The sequence below is a fragment of the Rousettus aegyptiacus genome, unplaced genomic scaffold (assembly GCF_014176215.1).
Source record: "Rousettus aegyptiacus isolate mRouAeg1 unplaced genomic scaffold, mRouAeg1.p scaffold_m13_p_2, whole genome shotgun sequence".
NCBI classification, from domain to species: domain Eukaryota; kingdom Metazoa; phylum Chordata; class Mammalia; order Chiroptera; family Pteropodidae; genus Rousettus; species Rousettus aegyptiacus.
In genome coordinates this window covers 161,645,290-161,662,564 of record NW_023416295.1, presented here as the reverse complement: position 1 = coordinate 161,662,564, position 17,275 = coordinate 161,645,290, and the positions used below count along the sequence as shown (strand labels likewise).

The following is a 17,275-nucleotide window of genomic DNA, read 5'->3' as shown; positions in this document are numbered from 1 at the left end:
GACTCCACTGATGGATAACTGGTATTCTTTATCATATTTATACTTCAGCACTCTTGGAACTTTGATAACATTATTTGTGGGAATGCTTGTCAGTCTACCAACAGGTAACTAAACATTAGTATTGTATTTCCCTCTGTATCAGTTTTTACTGTATCTGTTTTATAGATACTTATGTCATTTTGCTATAGTCCTATTAACAACTAGTTTAATTACTTGTTCCATTTTACTCATGGGAAATTTGAGAGACCGAATGTGAAAGCAGAAACCGCTTTATTTGAATCTTTATTTGAATCTTTGTTCTGTCATTCACTAGCTGCATGAACTTGGAGAAGTCTGTACAGCTACTCTGAGCCTTAGATATCTTTTGTGTGAAATGAGAATAATAATAATCGATTTGCCTATCTCCCAGATTGCGTGATGACAAAAATAAAATGCTTGAAAAAATTGCATGTAGCTAGGGATTTTACACACAGTTTTACAACAACCCTGTGCCATGAGCTTTTCGTTGTTCCATACTGACCTTTGTAAACGGTAAAGAAGTATACACAAGTTAGGAGCAATAATTACAATCTCTATATATTAACATAGTGTGAAGGCTATTTTCAGATGCTCATAAACTTTAAAAAAGAAATAATTTAAAAAAACAAACTGATAATATACATAGTATACACTGCTCTGTTGGATTGCTCTACAGCCGTTCTCCTAGGACTTCATTTTGTCCTCATTTTGTTAATTCCTTTGGTCTACATCCTAGGATGGATTCCCTACTGCCTGTATCTCATTATTCCTAGTTCTTGTTTACTCCCTTAATTGAATGGAGCACATCCTATAGCACTTTCCTGAGAAAGGATGGACAAGAGAAGAGATTTTGGAAATGATGAATGTCTGGAAAAAATGTCTTTAATTCTCCTTTATACTTGATTGATAGTAGAGAATCGGAGCTGAAAATAACCTTATTTCTTAGAGAATGTCGTAATTTTCTTCTAGCTTATTTACTATGTTGCTATTGAGAATGTTAAGGCCGTGCTACCTGTTGACCTTTGCATGTGATCCATTCCACAGTGACTGCCTAGTCCTAGGCCCACAGCAAGGTCCTTTCAATCTGATGACCCATGTCCTTCATTTTGAGGGCATTTTCCTATATTCTTTCTTTTGTAACTTCCTGCCATTTTCTGTTTTTCTCTTTCTGGAAACTCTTGTTAGTCAAACGTTTGAGTCTTGGACAGTTCTTCTAATTTTCTTATCTTTTCTCTCCTGTTTTCCAGCTCTGTGTCTTTTAGGTCTACTATATGGAATATATTTTCAATTACTTTTCCAATAATTCTCAAAGGAGCGGTCTGATCCAGTCTTGAGAATAGTCTGTAAGGGAAGGAGGGCAGGTAGGAGGCTATTGCAGTAATCCAGGTGAGCGATCACAGTGGCTCAGACCAGAGTAGTAGTGTGGAGTTGGTGAAGAGCGCTGGGCTCTCTGAGTTCCTACATACCCTCAAGCATATACATCCATAGCAGCCAAATTAGGAGAGGGCAGCTCTAGTTCCTCTTTATCAAATGTGTAATAACTAGTTAGAAATTCTACACTTTGTCCAAGTGCATGTGATATCTTTGTTTGCTTTATGCTACAAAGCTGCTAGCGTTGTAACAGTTTACAGAATCCTACTATCAGTCATTGTTTTTGGCAGCTGGATAGCACCGTCTTTCAAACTTCTGATACTTGTATTTATAATTAAGTTATATTGACAATTACTAGTGATATTAATATAATTATAATTGTCAATTATAATATCATTACATATTACAATGTATAATTATACATTTATAATAAAGTTTGTAGCTATTTGTTATCTCTCAAAGTTTTAAACTATTCTTTCTTTTCAAAAAGGACTATGATTTTTCTCATAAATAAAATTACCAACACAGTAGGTTTATTCTCTCATCTGTTTTGATATATTTTAAGACAGATTTTAAACTTTTCTAACTGGTAACCTAATTGTTCAGATATGGAATACACCTAGCTGATCTTCATGTTCTGTTTGACCTTTGATCCTTATTCAAGCCATTTTTTTTCTTTAAGAATAGAGTATTAAAGAATTCTTTTTTCTTTTCTTTAAATGCTTTGGTTTGATAATCATATACAATAATATATTTTGGTTTTTTAAAGTAATTCTCTCTGCAGTGAGCAGGCATCCAGCGATAAAAAACACAACTTCATGAATTTCATAAATAATTCATTCCTACTCCACAGCATCAGTGAGCACCTTGAGGAAAAAAAAAAAATCTAGAAACTTAAAATTCTAAAGCTCCTTGGGAAATATATTTTAAAATCAACTGTAGGATACTAGGAGTCTGTAAGAATTCAGTCCAGAGAGACTTGGCGGGCCTTTCGTTTCACCTAACCATTACTATGCACAATGAGTGTGTCTCTTATTGGAAAAGTAGGATAATTCCTTAAGTAGATTGTAAGCTGTGAGTGCAGTGCTTGTTTTAGTCACCTCTGCCTCTCCAGCACCTAGTAGAGTCTTTCGTACATGGTAGGCCCTCAACAATGTTGAGTGAATTAATTTCAAGTTGACACCATCTCCAGGACAGTGAAGGTTCCCATAATTAGAAGTCTAGTATTTTTCACCAAAGTGGTGGTTCTCAAGCATTGGTAGAAATCAGGAGTCAGTGGCCTCACCCCAGAGGTTCAAATTGGGTTAGTCCAGGTTGGAGTCCAGGAATCTGCATTTTAAGTACATCTAGATGATTTGGGTAGAGGTAGTTTGAGAACCATTCTTTGAGATACACAGTTTTTAAAGCATCTTCTGTGATCCACAAATAAAATACCAAACCAAAGAATAATTTTTGTCAAACAAAACCTTAGGGAAGAGGAATTGGCTCAAACACAAATCATCATACTGATTTTCACTGAAATAATTTATTTAACAGTTCGTAATTTCCTACATTTCTTACGCACATCTACATTCACGGCCACAAAATTGGGGAAAGGCAACTCCACTGTCTGAAGCAGAGGCAGATGGTTTGATATTTTATTGATAGATCATGAAGGATGCTTTTAAACCAGATTCTCCACCAGTATTGGGGCAGATGACTCTCTAGTTGAGTATCAGATGAAGCAGTTGGCTTGCATTTATCTTTAAACACTGCACTCATATTTATCACAATGAGAGCCTTGCAGAATATGAGACTGACTGAAGGAAGAGAAACGGAGGACTGTCTCCAGAACTATTTAAAAGATTCTCCTTCTCTTTGTGTTTTATAAGCACATAGAATTGAATGTGCACAAGCTAAATGCCTGCATGATAGACTGTCACTGGGTGGTTACAGGTGTCTTTTTAACAATGTAAATAATGTATTTTTCAGGAGGAAGAAAACAAAACATAGACTGCAGATTTTTATTAACCAAAGAGGATATTTTATTCAAGTTTGACATTTTTAAGAAAGTAAGTTGGCCTTGTTCTTTTCTCAAATTAATAAGACTTTTTATCACCTGGATAGACTCCTAGTTGGCCTTCAAACTTTTGAACTCTGATGGACAAGGAAGATATTTTCTCGATTTGATGATCTGTTTTTATTGTATAACTCACCCTCAGTAAACTACAAAGCAGATTTAGAGAAAGAAAAGCAATAGTAACAATTATTTAGAATTGAATGAATGAACAGTTTCTTTTTTTCTAATCACTGTGTTAACATTTTCTTTTAGAAGAAGCATGTTTTAAGCTATAAATCTCATACAGTAGAAGATGGTGGAACTGATAATCCTACTTTCAACCACATTGAATTGAACTTAACAGATCAAAGTGGCAAGATCAATGGGACTCATTTGTGAAGCAACTGTAATAACTAGATGATTGTACAGTGTCCTAGTTTTACATGTTTTTCTGAGATAATTGGATCAGGTTTAGACTTTTTTTTTTCTCCCTTTCACAAGCACATGGGGGGACGCTTTTGGAGGGATATGTTTTTGTTAAAGTCCTGACTTTCTTCACTTAACTACACTTATTAATCAATGCTACTCTGAAGTTAAGAGTTTCAGCATTGGCATTTCCTTTTCTCTTTTATTACCTTAAAGCTGTGACTGTGAAAGTTATGACTACATATATTTGCTGAAAGGCTAATAAACACATACTTGATGGTCATAAGCATATTAAATTCAGGCATTATTAAAAACATTTACCAAGCATTTGGTGCTATCGTATAAGTTTAGAGGCTCGCCAGAATTGTACCTAATATTGAAAAGAGCTTTTCTCCCTCCTACTACATACTCTGTTCTTAGGGAGCAATGAGGCAACCCCCTGTGTTGTGTATGTCTTTGCATCTCATCAACCTGATCAGCCCAGGGCACATATTAACCTTGGAACAAATTCTGGCTCAGAAATGAGGTAAGCATCATGTTTAGGACAGAATGTGGGCGCAGTGATCAAGATCTTGGTTCTATGCATCTAGTCCTGTGCTTTTTTGCTTATTTTCTAAGGTTCCTGGCTACTGTCTGCTTATATTGCTTTTCTTCGACTCTGGTTCCTATCTGTATTCTTAGTTTCTGACCCATCGACTTTGATTTTGTTGTGCACTTTACCTTTACTTCCCTTTCTAATTTCCTGTTTATTGTTTTGGGCATGCACATGTCTTAGACGTCCTATGTGGATCATGCTAACCCATATCCTGGTTCACTAAGTCCAAACCTACACATTATAAACAGCCATGAGCCTGATACTAACTAAAGTGCTTTCAGCATAGGTACTCATGGATTTAGTGTTCCAAGAACATTTACATTATTTAAATGGTTAAGTTCCATGGAGTTAGATGATTACATTGAATGCTATTAAGTTGTATTTTTGAATGTCAACTACTTTGCAATTAGTTAAATTTAATGGTACATATACTTAGAATCCTCGAATTCTAATATAGTCACCTAGTTAAAGAGCTAAATTATATAGGCAAACACTATTATTTTTATTTTATATTCTGGAATTACTAAATATGTGTATTGTTTCATGTTATAAAATTTCAAGTCTCAAAGTTTTTTTGTTTATTTTGCTTTGATAAGACTTTCATCAATAACTTTTTTTCTGTAGTACCCACATTAGATTTTGGTTAGAGGTTTTTTTTTTAGCTTTATGATGTTTTAAAATAGTAGTTTAAGAAATACTTATGTACATTATAATATTTTATAATTACATGATTTTTTGCTTATTTTCTGATTTTTAGTTAAGCATGCTCTGTACATTGAGGTTGCCAATTGAAAACATTAAGAAATAAAAAATAGGAAGTAGCATTTATCTAAAGCAAAGAGATTTATATAGTTTAAATTAGCCATGTATTCATATATTCATATGTGTATGGATGTTATTTTTAATTAATGTATTTGTAAGCATACATCAAACTTTGTAAATCTTTCTATAATGTTTTAATGAGTAAGAATATACAATCTTATTTGTTTTATATGAGTGTGATTTGAACTGTTGTTATTTATTTAATAATTTTAAATGCATAAATGTAGAATTCTTCAATTTTGGAAATCCAAATCAGGTTATTTAAATAATTTTTTTTCTCTTATCTGATTGCCAAGTGTTTTGCAATGTATTCTTTTTTTCCTTGACTTTTTTTCATTCTGGCTTCTAACATTTTATGTTTTGGCAATGATTCTTAATGAGAGATATGGTACATACATTCTTGTCTACTTTCTTTTAACAAAGTATACCTTTGTGATATTATGAACCATTTGTATTTTGCTTTTAGAAACGCATAAGAGTGCCAGATAAAATTCTTAAGAAATCAAAGTGATGTTATTGTTAAAAATTTTATTTTATTTAAATCTTTGGGTAAAATCAAATAGAGGTAAAATGTTAATATATTATAATGTAAATTAAGTAATTTAATGTATTTAATTATGTTTAATCACAATAACCCTAACAGGAGGGAAGAGCCACACAAATTGTCTATCTTTATTTTGCCACTGATGAATTGTATGACTTTGACTTTATCCTTAATCTCCTCTAATTATGGAACATAACACTAAATACTTACCTACCTCACAGAAATACTGTGAGTATAGAAGATCAGATAGCACTTTATTAACTCAAATAGCGTTATTTAAAATTTCAATATGTTTGGGAATGAAAATTTGAGACCAAAGTCATTTGCTAGTTAAAAAAAAAAAGATGATCTGTTAATAATTTGCAATGTAATAATGTTGAGATAGTTCTTTCTCTAAAATATATGTGGCATTAAAATATATTTAGGGATCAGGATTATTCTAACAGAGAGAATGTAAACTTTAAATAAAACTATAGACCAATCATATTCACTCCATAGAGAAATGAAAATTTTATATGTAGGATATAAAACAGTATAAATGTATATTCATCTATTTAGTTGCTTATTATGGAGTCATTTTCTCACTAGACCAATGGTTCTTAGTGGGGCAGTTTCGCACCTCAAGGGACATTTGGAAGTATCTGGGCACATTTTTGTTTGTCACAGCTGGTGAGACGGTGCTAGTAGACAGGATTCAGGGACGCTGCTAAACATCCTTTGATGCACAGGGCAGCCCCTCTTCTCCACAACAAAAAATGATCCTGCCCCCAAAATCAATAGTGAATCTGAGAAATTCTGCCCTAGGGGGTAAGGTTGCAATCTAGATTGTCCAGAAGTCACACACCCTGGTTGTGTTCCTTTAAGGAGATTGCCATGATTCTTCTGTCTGATCGTTCTCATCTACAGATGTAGAGTAAATATCACTAGCATACGGAATGTTACGATGCAGAATAATGACCATGTATGTCCACAGCATTTAAAAATATATTAAAGACTATAGAATTGTGAATAATTATGAAAACAACTCTTAAGAGGGTTTGGTTTCCCAATGTGATTTCCAACATTAAGACACATCGGAATGAAGGAAATATTAAGTATATGAATATGAAGATTTCACAATATTGTTTTATTTATAAATACCCCAGAAAGTATAGTTTATTGGTAACAGCTGAGTGTCTGTCCATGATGTAGATACAGGGGGCAGGGATGGAAGCTGAGATGGGGGAAGTTACTCTCTGTTCTTATGGGAAAATTCTGCGTTTTTTTCCAATAGCGATAGTTTATACTAAGTCAACTGAGTGAATGATCATTTTTAGTTACTACAAATTCAAATTTACATTTAAGTTGTGGGCCTATTGTTTGTGAAACAAATGAAGGGACTTGAATATATACTGTAAAACATGGTTGTATTTCTAATTTTTCAACTTGCTGAATAAACTCTCTACAAGTGTCTTTGCAGTTGTCTGTTTTTGGGGACAAATGTCAAATTGAATAATTAATGAAGGTAAGAGCTAGGTTCTCAAACCCCTGGATTAGAAATGGATTCCAGATGCTGAGAGGGTTAGAGGGAAGCAATGAGAGTTAATATATTTGTGAATCTCTGAGAAAGGGTCTCTGTGTCCTATTCCACGTACTGGGTCCTGGGATGGCCACAGCAAATCACCATAGGTTTGTGGAATTTGAAAACCAACAAAACCTGTGCCTTTTTTTCTGGTTAGAGCTTTGAGCCACAAGACTCCAGTAAATACATAGGTGAGTGTTATGTCTGGGCAAGCATATGGCCTTGGGGTGTTAGAGAGGCTACCATGTTTCATGAGCACAGAAGCAGAAATTGCTGAATGAGGTGTCCAGGCAAATAGGAATTTAGCCTCACAGTTTCCTAGAACCTAGTGAAACAGAAGAGCAGCATGACATAGGAAGGAAACCCATATGGGAATTAGGCTCAAAAAGGCTGAGACCTGTTTAGACTGACAAGAATTTTATGGTTTCTGAACACAACATGAATATTGTATATTATAATCTTAGACAACTAAAATATCTAGTCAGGTTGAGGAGTGTCGATGGGAGGGAGAACTATTTTTATAGTAAGTAGTCAATACTATAGTTAAAAATTGATTTCAACCTCTTAATGCTTTTCGTGATCTCTTAAACATAGACACCTGTGTTCGCTGCTGTATTGTTAGCACGTAGATCAGAATATGGTCCAGTAAATATTTGCTGAATGAATAAATCCATACAGTTCCTGCCTCTTAGAGTCTTCATCCACCTTTTTGCTTGCTTGTTTGTTTTTAAATGAGTGTCATAGGTTTAATTCCCTGGGAAGTCTAAGATGGAGTTTAATGTGTTTAACATTTATGAAGGAGTGCTTTTATGGTCAACACCTGTGGAAGGAAGATGACAGAAGCAGGTTTGGGCAGAGGTAGAGGTTGAACTGGAAAGCAGATCCAAGGACAATTTTCTCACAGAGATTGAACTGAGAGGAGCCCTTCGGAGTTATCTCAAGGTGGGCCAAGTTAGCCAGGCTTTCATATTCCTGCATCAATTAGTCACTGATGGCTGTCACGGGAAGGGGAGTGGTCTTGGACCAGGTGATCTCTGCAGTGAGACACTCAAAAAGGAGCAGAGAGAAGACGGCTTCCTTGCCAATACCACTCTCCGCGGCTGGAGCAAAGAGTCCTTCCCCGAAGGGTGATCTCTGCAGTGTCCTACGGTGTCCACTTCATGAGGTAACTACATTTTAGAGAATTTAAATCACTTATTTTTTTCTGAACATAGTTTCGTCTTACTCCAGAGTCCATAAACCTAATATTTTTGTTCTACTGTACATATTGGTGTAAGCTCACTCCTAAATTGCCGAGGGTGGGAGCTGAAGTTAGTAGGACTTCTTGTCAGGTTTCGGGGCTCATAACAAAGTGCAGGTCAGAGTGAAGAACCTTTGTGTGACACTGACCTAGTGTTTTAAGGAATGCCCAGTGCTCTTCTCAGCTGGGCATCTGCAGTAACAGTGCTTCATACTGAATGTTATGATTAACTGATACTGCTATTGTTTGAAATTGCTACCCACCTACCTTTGGACCAGGGTGTATGCTCTAAAATATTATACACTCAGGTAAAATTGATCAAGTTCAGCTTTAATTGTAGAGCATATTAAAATAATTCAAATTATGGCAAATATTGACTAGATCAGTGGTTTTCAGAGCATTGCCCAACTAACAGTATCAACACCACCTGGGTACTTGTAGCAATTGAAATTCTTCAGCCCATCTCAGACCTCCTAAATCAGAAATGGTGGTGGTAAGGGTCCAGGTGATTCTAATGCATACTAGAGCTAGAGAACTACTGGGCTAAATAATGATAATTAGTAGGAAAAACAAACTGGGGTTGTTATTATTAGCAAATAAACTATGTTTAAATGATTCGTTCAAAAATGGTTTGAATATTTACTCTATTCGATCACAGTATTTGTTTTGCATATTGGACCTCAGCCCTTCCAAATGATCACAGCTTCTAATTAGTGAAATCTGAATTAATGAATGTTAAAATTACCTCCTTGTGGACTAATTCTAGACAGGCTGATGCAGCTGTGCATAGGGGCCCATTGATAACAGCTTTTTAGTATTTACCTCTCCATGCCAGATTAATGGGATCCAAATTGAGTACATTATGTATATAAAATGTCATATAATAGGAACATTGTCAAGCAAGCCTGCCTTAATTTTTTTGTTTGTTGAAAATATTATAAAATTGGTATCTAAATCTAGACAGCCAATTGGCAATCTGGGGGAAATTAGTGTTTCTGTTGGGGGAAAAAACAATAGCTGGCACTTAAATGACTGACTTTAATTTCTTCACCCGAGTGGATTATATAGAGAGTCAAGTGCAAGACTCCAGTCTTAAGACACTTGGCTCTTTCATGTTGAAATAGATTTACAGGAAAATTAGTTTAAATTGATTGCATGCTGTAAGTGAAATCTCTTTTAGATTCACTTATTTTAAGAAGCACTGAAAATTTGCCTTGTAGGCATCACACTCTGTTAGGCATTGGGGAAGGCGAGGGTGGGGTTCTTGACCTCTATCGCTTACAAGCTGTCTGAGGATATAAGACAGACACGCTGTACTAAGGAAAGAGTCCGAGTGGGATGATTGTGCAATAGGAGAATTCTGGCCAGAGAGAGCCCAGTGGACCTGCCAGGAGATGTACTTGTTGGATAGTTGGAGTTTGAACTAGACCTTGAAGCTGGTGATGATCTGAATAGACAAAGAAGAGAGAAAATATGTTTTGTCAGGAAGTGTGGGCATGGAGGGGAGAGTATAAGCAAAACTTTGGAAGGAGCAAAGGAGTGTGCTCTTCTGCGGGACATGAGGAAATGGACCTGGTTAGCATGGAGTTGGAAATGACGCGGAAGTTTGTGTGAGTGGCCGGCTTTGACAGCCAGGATTCAGAGTTAGGACTCTGAATCTGGACTTCAGACCAGAACTTCCCTGAAAATCATTCAAGGTTTGGGAATGCTGAATCTAGGAGGATCTGCTGCCTGGCAGGGGCATTTGCTATATACTCAATATGCCTGTACTGTATATTACTAGAAAGTGTATAGTACATTTATAGAAAGATTTCAATTTAAAAATATTGGCTAAAATAAAAGGTTGCCAGTTTCAAGATTAATCCCCCCATCTTGCTAACTATGTGGATAACTTTATATCCAGAGTCACTACTTTCATGAGGGATCCAGACAGCCAAGGTTTTAATAAAAATTATAGTGTAGAGGTAGGATATTTCTAATATTTGAGTCTTATGAAGACTCATAAGATTAGGTAGAAAATCCTCAAATTATGGCATATGCATTATTCATGATATTTAAAATATTCCACCATCAAGACAGGGAAACAAAGTTCATCATAAAAATATGCTAATATTTTGATGACTATATTGTTTTTGCATGCATTTACCTGATAAACAATCGCTTTTATTGAGATATAATTGACATGCAGCACTGTATAAATTTAAGGTATACAGCAAATGATTTGACTTAAATATATTGTGAAGTAATTACACAGTTAATATCTATCAAGTAGATATGAAAGAAGAAGAAAAATGTTTTCTTATGATGAGAAATCTTATGATCTACTCTAACACCTTTCAGATATACCATATAACAGTGTTAACTATTATGGCCATCATATTTTACATTACATCTCTAGTACTTTTCTTTTTAAAATGAGACATAATTGACATATGCTATATTGGTTTCAGGTGTTCTACATAATGATTCAATATTTGTATATATTGCAAAATAATCACCACAGTAAGTCTAATTAGCATTCATCACCACACAGTTATGTTTTTTCTTATGATGTGAACTTTTAAGACTACTCTCAACAACTTTCAAAGCTACAGTACAGTATTTACTATAGTCACCATGCTGTGTATTATATCCCCGAGACTTATAACTGGAAGTTTGTACCTTTGAACCACCTTCATCTGCATCTCCCCCTTCCTCTGACTACAAAATTTGGTCTCTGTATCTATGAGTACAATTTTTGTTTAGCTTTGCTTTTTTTTTTAGATTCCACATGTGAAATCATACATTATTCTTCTCTATCTCTATTATTTCATTTAGCATAATGCACCAGGGTCCACCAACGTCACAAATTCCAAGATTTTCTTCTTTTTTATGACTGAATATTTCATTGTATATGTACATATAGATCATATTTTCTTTATCCATTCATCCATTGATGAACACTTAGGTTGCTTTTATGTCTTGGCTGTTATAAATAATGCTGCAATGAACATGAGGGTACAGATATCTTTTTGAGTTAGTATTCTTGTTCCCTTTGGATAAATACCCAGGAATGGAATTGCTCAGTGGTCCCCAACTTTTTGGCACCAGAGACTGGCGTTCCTATGAGAATCTAATGCTTGATGATCTGTTGTGGGGCCGAGGTGCCGGGGAGCGGGTGCAAATACAGATGAAGCTTCACTCACCCTCCCCTCGCCTCCTGCTGTGCAGACGGGTACTGGTCCATAACCTAGAGGTCGAAGACCCCTGACATTGCCGATTGAAATTATAGTTCTAGTTTTAATTTTGGAAGAACATCCATAATGTTTTCCATAGTGGCTGAATCAATTTACATTCCCATCAACAGTGCACAGGAAGTCCCTTTTTTCCACATTCTTGTCAACACTTATTTCCTTTTTGATAATAATCATTCTAATAGATGTGAGGTGATATCTCCCTGTGGGCTTGATTTGCATTTCACTGATTAGTGATGTTGGAGTGTATTTTCACTTACCTGTTGGCCATCTGTATGTCATCTTTGAAACAATGTCTATTTAGATCCTCTGCTCAATTTTTAATTGGATCTTTTGTTATTGAGTTGTATGAGTTCTTTATATATTCTAGACATTAATACCTTATCAAATATATGGTTTGAAAATATTGTTTCAACTTTTAGAAGATTTGAAATTTTTATTGTCTTTTTTTGATCATTTCTTTTGCTGTGCAGAAGCATTTTACTTTGATGTAGTCCCATCTGTTTATTTTTGATTTCGTGCTTTAGGTGTCGTATTGAAAAAAATCATTGCTAAGACCTTTATCGAGGATCTTTTTCCCTATGTTTTCTTCTAGGAATTTTCTGGTTAATTTTTGTGAGTTGTGTAAGAAAGGGGTTTAGCATCATTCTTTTACATGGATTGTTCCAGCACCAGTTATTGAAGATACTGTTTTCTCCATTCAGTATTTTTGGCTTCCTTGGCAAATATTAGTTGACTGTATATTCATCAATTTATTTCTGGGCTCTCTAGTTTGTCCTACTGGTCTATATGTCTGTTTTTAAGCCAATACCATACTGTTGGTTATTATGGTTTTTTAAATATAGCTTGAAATCAAGAAATGTGATGCCTCCTTTGTTCATTTTTTTTTTCTCAGGATTACATCTACCATTCAGGGTCTTCTGTGGTTCCATAAACATTTTAGGATTGTTTTTTGTACTTCTGTTAAAAATGCTGATGGAATTTTGATAGGAACTGCATTAATCTTTAGGTAGCTTTGGGTAGCATGGACATTTTTACAATTTTCACTCTTCTAATCCATTGACACAGGATATTTTTCAATTTGTGTCTGCAATTTCTTTCATCACTGTCTTATAGTTTTCAGTGTAAAGGTCTCTCACCTCCTTAAATTTATTTGTATTTTGTTTTGTTGCTATTGTAAATAGGATTGAGATCATTTGTTAGCATATAGAAATGCTATTGATTTTCTATGTTAATTTTTATCCTACAACTCTACTGAATTTTATTAGTTATAACAGGTTTTTTGGGTGAAAGATTTTCTATATATAGAATCGTGTCATCTGAAAATAGAAATTTACTTCCTTTGCATTTCTGATGACTTTTATTTCTTGCTTGATTGATCTAGCTATGCTTCTCATACTACGTTGAATATGAGTTGAGAATGGACTCCCTTAGAGGAAAATCAGCTTTTTATCATTTTATATGATGTTAGCTGTAGGATAGTCATATATAGCCTTTAGTATGTTGAGGTTTATTCCTTTATGTCTAATTTGTTAAGAGGTTTTATAAACAGATGTTGGATTTTATCAAACTTTTTCTGGATCTATTGATATAATCCTATGATTTTAAAATTTTTTATTGTGACATATCGCATTTATTGATTTGTGCATGTTAAAACTTCTTGCATCCCAGGGATAAATCCCACTTTGATCATGGTAAATGATCCTTTTAACATGCTGCTAAATGGGCTTTGCTCCTATTTTATTGAGAATTTCAGCATCTTTATTCATCAGGGACATTGGCCTCTGGCTTTATTTTCTTATAGTGTCCTTTTCTGGCTTTGGTATCAGAGTATTGCTGGCCTCGCAAAATGAGTTTGGAAGTATTCCATCTTTGATTTTTTTGGAAGAGTTTGAGGATTGACATTAATTCTTTAAACGTTTGGTAGAATTCACCAAAGCTATTTAATCCTGGGGTTTTCTTCTTTGGAAAATTTTTTATTACTGATTTAATCTCCTTTCTAGTAATTGGTCTGTTCAGTTTTTGTTGTTGTTCAGATTTTCTATTTCTTCATGATATAGTCTTGGTAAGTTGTGTTTCTAGGAATTTATCTATTCTGGGTTGTCCAATTTGTTGGCATATAATTGTTCTTAGCAGCCTCTTCTGATTCTTGTATTTCCGTGGATTCAGATGTAATGTATCCTTTTTCATTTGTAATTTTGTTAATTTTGATTCTCTTTTGTGCTTAGTTTAGCTAAAGTTTTGTCACTTCTTTTTATCTTTTCAAAAAGCCAACTGTTTGTTAGTGTTTTTATGGTTTTTCTCTTCTCTATTTATGCTGTAATCTTTATTATTTCCTTCCTTCTGCTAAATTTGGGCTCAGTTTGTTCTTGTTCCTTGTGGTGTAGAGTTAGGTTGTCTATATGAGATGTTCCTTGTTGATTAACGATTAATGTAGGCATTTAAGGCTATAAACTCTTGGAAATGCTTTTACTGCATCCTATAAATTCTATTATGTTGTATTCTATTTTTGTTTCTTTCAAGCTAATTTTTAATTTTCTCTTTAATTTTTTTTGATCCATTGTTTTTGTTTTGTTTTGTTTTTGTTTTTTTTTTTCAGGAGAGTGTTGTAATTTCCACATACAAACTTGAGATGTTGTGGATTCAGTTCCAGACCACCATAATAATGCAAATATCACAATAAAGTCAAATGAATTTTTTGGTTTCCCAGAGAATTATAAAAGTTACGTTTACTCTAAACTGTAGCCTATTAAGTGTGCAATAGCATTATATCTAAAAAAATAATGTGCATGCCTTAATTAAAAACATTTTACTGCTAAAAAATGCTATCACCTCAGCCTTCAGTGAGTCATAATCTTTTTGTCTCACTGAATTGGTGGAGGGTGTTACCTTCAACTTGTACACATATCCATGAAATCCAATAACCAAAGCATAATAAAACAAGGTATGCTTGTATAGGTGAATTTTCCTATTTCCCTCCTGTTATTGATTTTTAGTTTCATACCATTGTGGTCAGAGCAGACACCTGGTATTTGAGTTTTTTTGAATTTGCTAAGAATTCTTTTGTAACCTAACACATGGTCTAGCCTAGAAAATGTGAAACCACAGCCCAAATGAGGCAGTGTTTTATGGACAGGTGATGGGTAATGGGAGTGCTGTCCTCTCCCCAGCTGACCTAGGAAAGGTGATAACATGGTTCAAGGGCAGTTCTACAGTCTCTGGAAGAAAAGTAATTAGAACAGGCTTTGCTTAGAAACGCATTTCCCCAGACAGCCCCTTTCTCAAGCTTAGAGTATACTAGTAGGCAGGGTAATCAAAAGCATTGTAAGTATCATTGGCCGTATTTCACATTTCCTCAACAAGGTGTGTCAATGGCATCCTTCAAGCTCTTCTGAGTGATTTCTAATTGGTCAGCTTGGTATCCTAAGAAGGTAGCATGGAAACGAGATGGAAAAGGTGGGTTAGGAAGAGAAATGTTTCTCTGCAGGGCAAAGCAATTTCTGAGGGGTGTTTGGGAGTGATGGACCTTTCTTTAAGGATCCCACTGTGCTGTGATTCCTTTTATTCCATGAGAAGGAAATACAACAGAATTTCAGAAGACCCAGCTGCAAAGATTCCATGTGCATAAATTTATTTTAAATTTTATTGCATCACATTATACAAGCATTAAACATGGCTTCATGTCGATGACTATTTAAATGTGAAAATTCATCATTCATGTCAGTACTTTTTGGCTATTTACAAGTAAGGAATTTTTATGTACTTTATATATCTCTGTATTTGTATGTACATATGTAAGAATACATGACTATACATATGTACACACAGAAATCTATGGCCATACAGATAGCTATAGATACGTCATATATAATAATCTCAGAAAGATCTGAAATTAAAAAAAAAGAAAAAGTTGTAAACAGGGTCTTGTTTGTATTGTTTGACATGGAATTAGGACCATATGATGACATTCTAGGAATGTGTGTCCAGGTGTCCAAATCCCTTTTTTAGCCCAGTGTCTGTAAAATTCACATGGGACAGAATGCAAAAAAGGTAGCAAACAGGCTGAAAAACAGGCCCAGTATACAAGTTCCCCTTGGTTTTAAAAACTTGAGAGTGTAACTGCCCATGATGTGCATGCTTGCTTGGTCAGGAATGGTCTATGAACAGATAGCAAGTGTGTGCAGGACTGCAATGTGACTTCCCAGGCAGTCCTTTGAGACCCCCTGCTGCTGCCGATGTCTGCGACATGCACTGCGGTTGCATTTTAGTCATTCATGTGAATGTGCTTTTGCACAGCCAGGAGAAGTAAACAGAATTCAGGTCCTTGACCTGGAAACGAACAATTACCTGGAAAGAGAAAAGAAGGCATTAAACTCCTGCGTATGCACGATAGCTTAAGAACACAGTGTGCAATGGTTTGTACTTACCATGAATCAAAGGCATTTAAAAGAATTTGTAACCCCAAACTGAATGACGTATATTATAAATATTATTGTGCCTACTTTACAGATTGAGTCAGGGAGGCAGTCTGAAGCTAGGTGACATCCTGCCAACTGTCAGGGGAATAGAGATAGACAGGCAAACACTACACCTTTAAGCAAAAATTAGAAATGGCCTCATTAGGGAGAAAGCAGCCCAAAAACAATGAGGCCAGAAGAATCTCCCAATTGATTACTGGCCCTGCAGCCCAGAGACCCTGAGATATGTATAATACCACTGCCTGTGCCTTGGTCTCTGGCCACTGGAGCTCCCGGGAGCAATTTTTTTCACTAATGTCTGCCTCATATGCCAACCAAAGCGATAGTCAGCCTTTCTCCTCCAAAGGCTGACCAGAGCCAGAAGAGAACATCAGAATGGGTATGAGGACCAGGGATATGCAGCAAGTTATAGAATCCCAGGTTAAAGCAGGATAGGCTCTTAAAGTATTGTTCGGTCCAACTCCTTTACTTTGCGAATGTATCATATCCCTGTGAATGTTCAATCCCAGGTCATATAGAGAATGGAAAAAGCCAGGTCTAGAATCTGGTGGACTACAACACAGTGCTTAACAATACCAATCTTGTATAGTATTCTACAGCATTTTATTGTTTTGTAAATGTTTCACATACAGTGAACTGCATGTTCTGCCAAATAAGCAGGCTCACAAAAATTAGTTTTCCCCAAAGTCACATAGCATTTTGCTATTTCCCAGATCTGCTATTTGGCTAAGTAGCAAAACATTTCTTGCCTTTAGAAAGGCCGGAGTCTACTCTGGAATTGAGGGTAGAGCCTGTGGGCCTGGGGTCTAGATGATTGCCAAGTCTACCCTCATATCTAACTTATAGTAACCTGGACTCTTATCACAGATCTGGCTTGTTACAGCTTCACTAATTTAACAAACTTCTCTATGGATAATCATCTTAACCTATACAAAAAGTGAAAAATATA

At 35.3% G+C, this 17,275-nt stretch overlaps 2 protein-coding genes across 12 annotated transcripts in view; one reads left to right on the top strand and one right to left on the bottom strand.

The window, feature by feature from the left end:
• The window catches only part of SLC5A8 (solute carrier family 5 member 8), a 46,409-nt gene extending 41,347 nt beyond the window's left edge, over nucleotides 1–5,062 (top strand). The window contains exons 13-15 of the mRNA XM_016127085.2: nucleotides 1–104; nucleotides 3,361–3,440; nucleotides 3,701–5,062. Coding sequence (XP_015982571.1) covers nucleotides 1–104; nucleotides 3,361–3,440; nucleotides 3,701–3,826 — 310 coding nt within the window. The 3' untranslated portion in view covers nucleotides 3,827–5,062. The remainder of the gene's footprint in view (nucleotides 105–3,360; nucleotides 3,441–3,700) is intronic.
• A 10,400-nt stretch (nucleotides 5,063–15,462) lies between these two features.
• ANO4 (anoctamin 4) overlaps nucleotides 15,463–17,275 on the bottom strand; it is a 322,241-nt gene continuing 320,428 nt past the window's right edge. For all 11 annotated transcript variants that reach the window (XM_036237351.1, XM_036237354.1, XM_036237349.1 and 8 more), the window contains one exon: nucleotides 15,463–16,195. The gene's annotated coding sequence lies outside the window, so the exon portion shown is untranslated. The remainder of the gene's footprint in view (nucleotides 16,196–17,275) is intronic.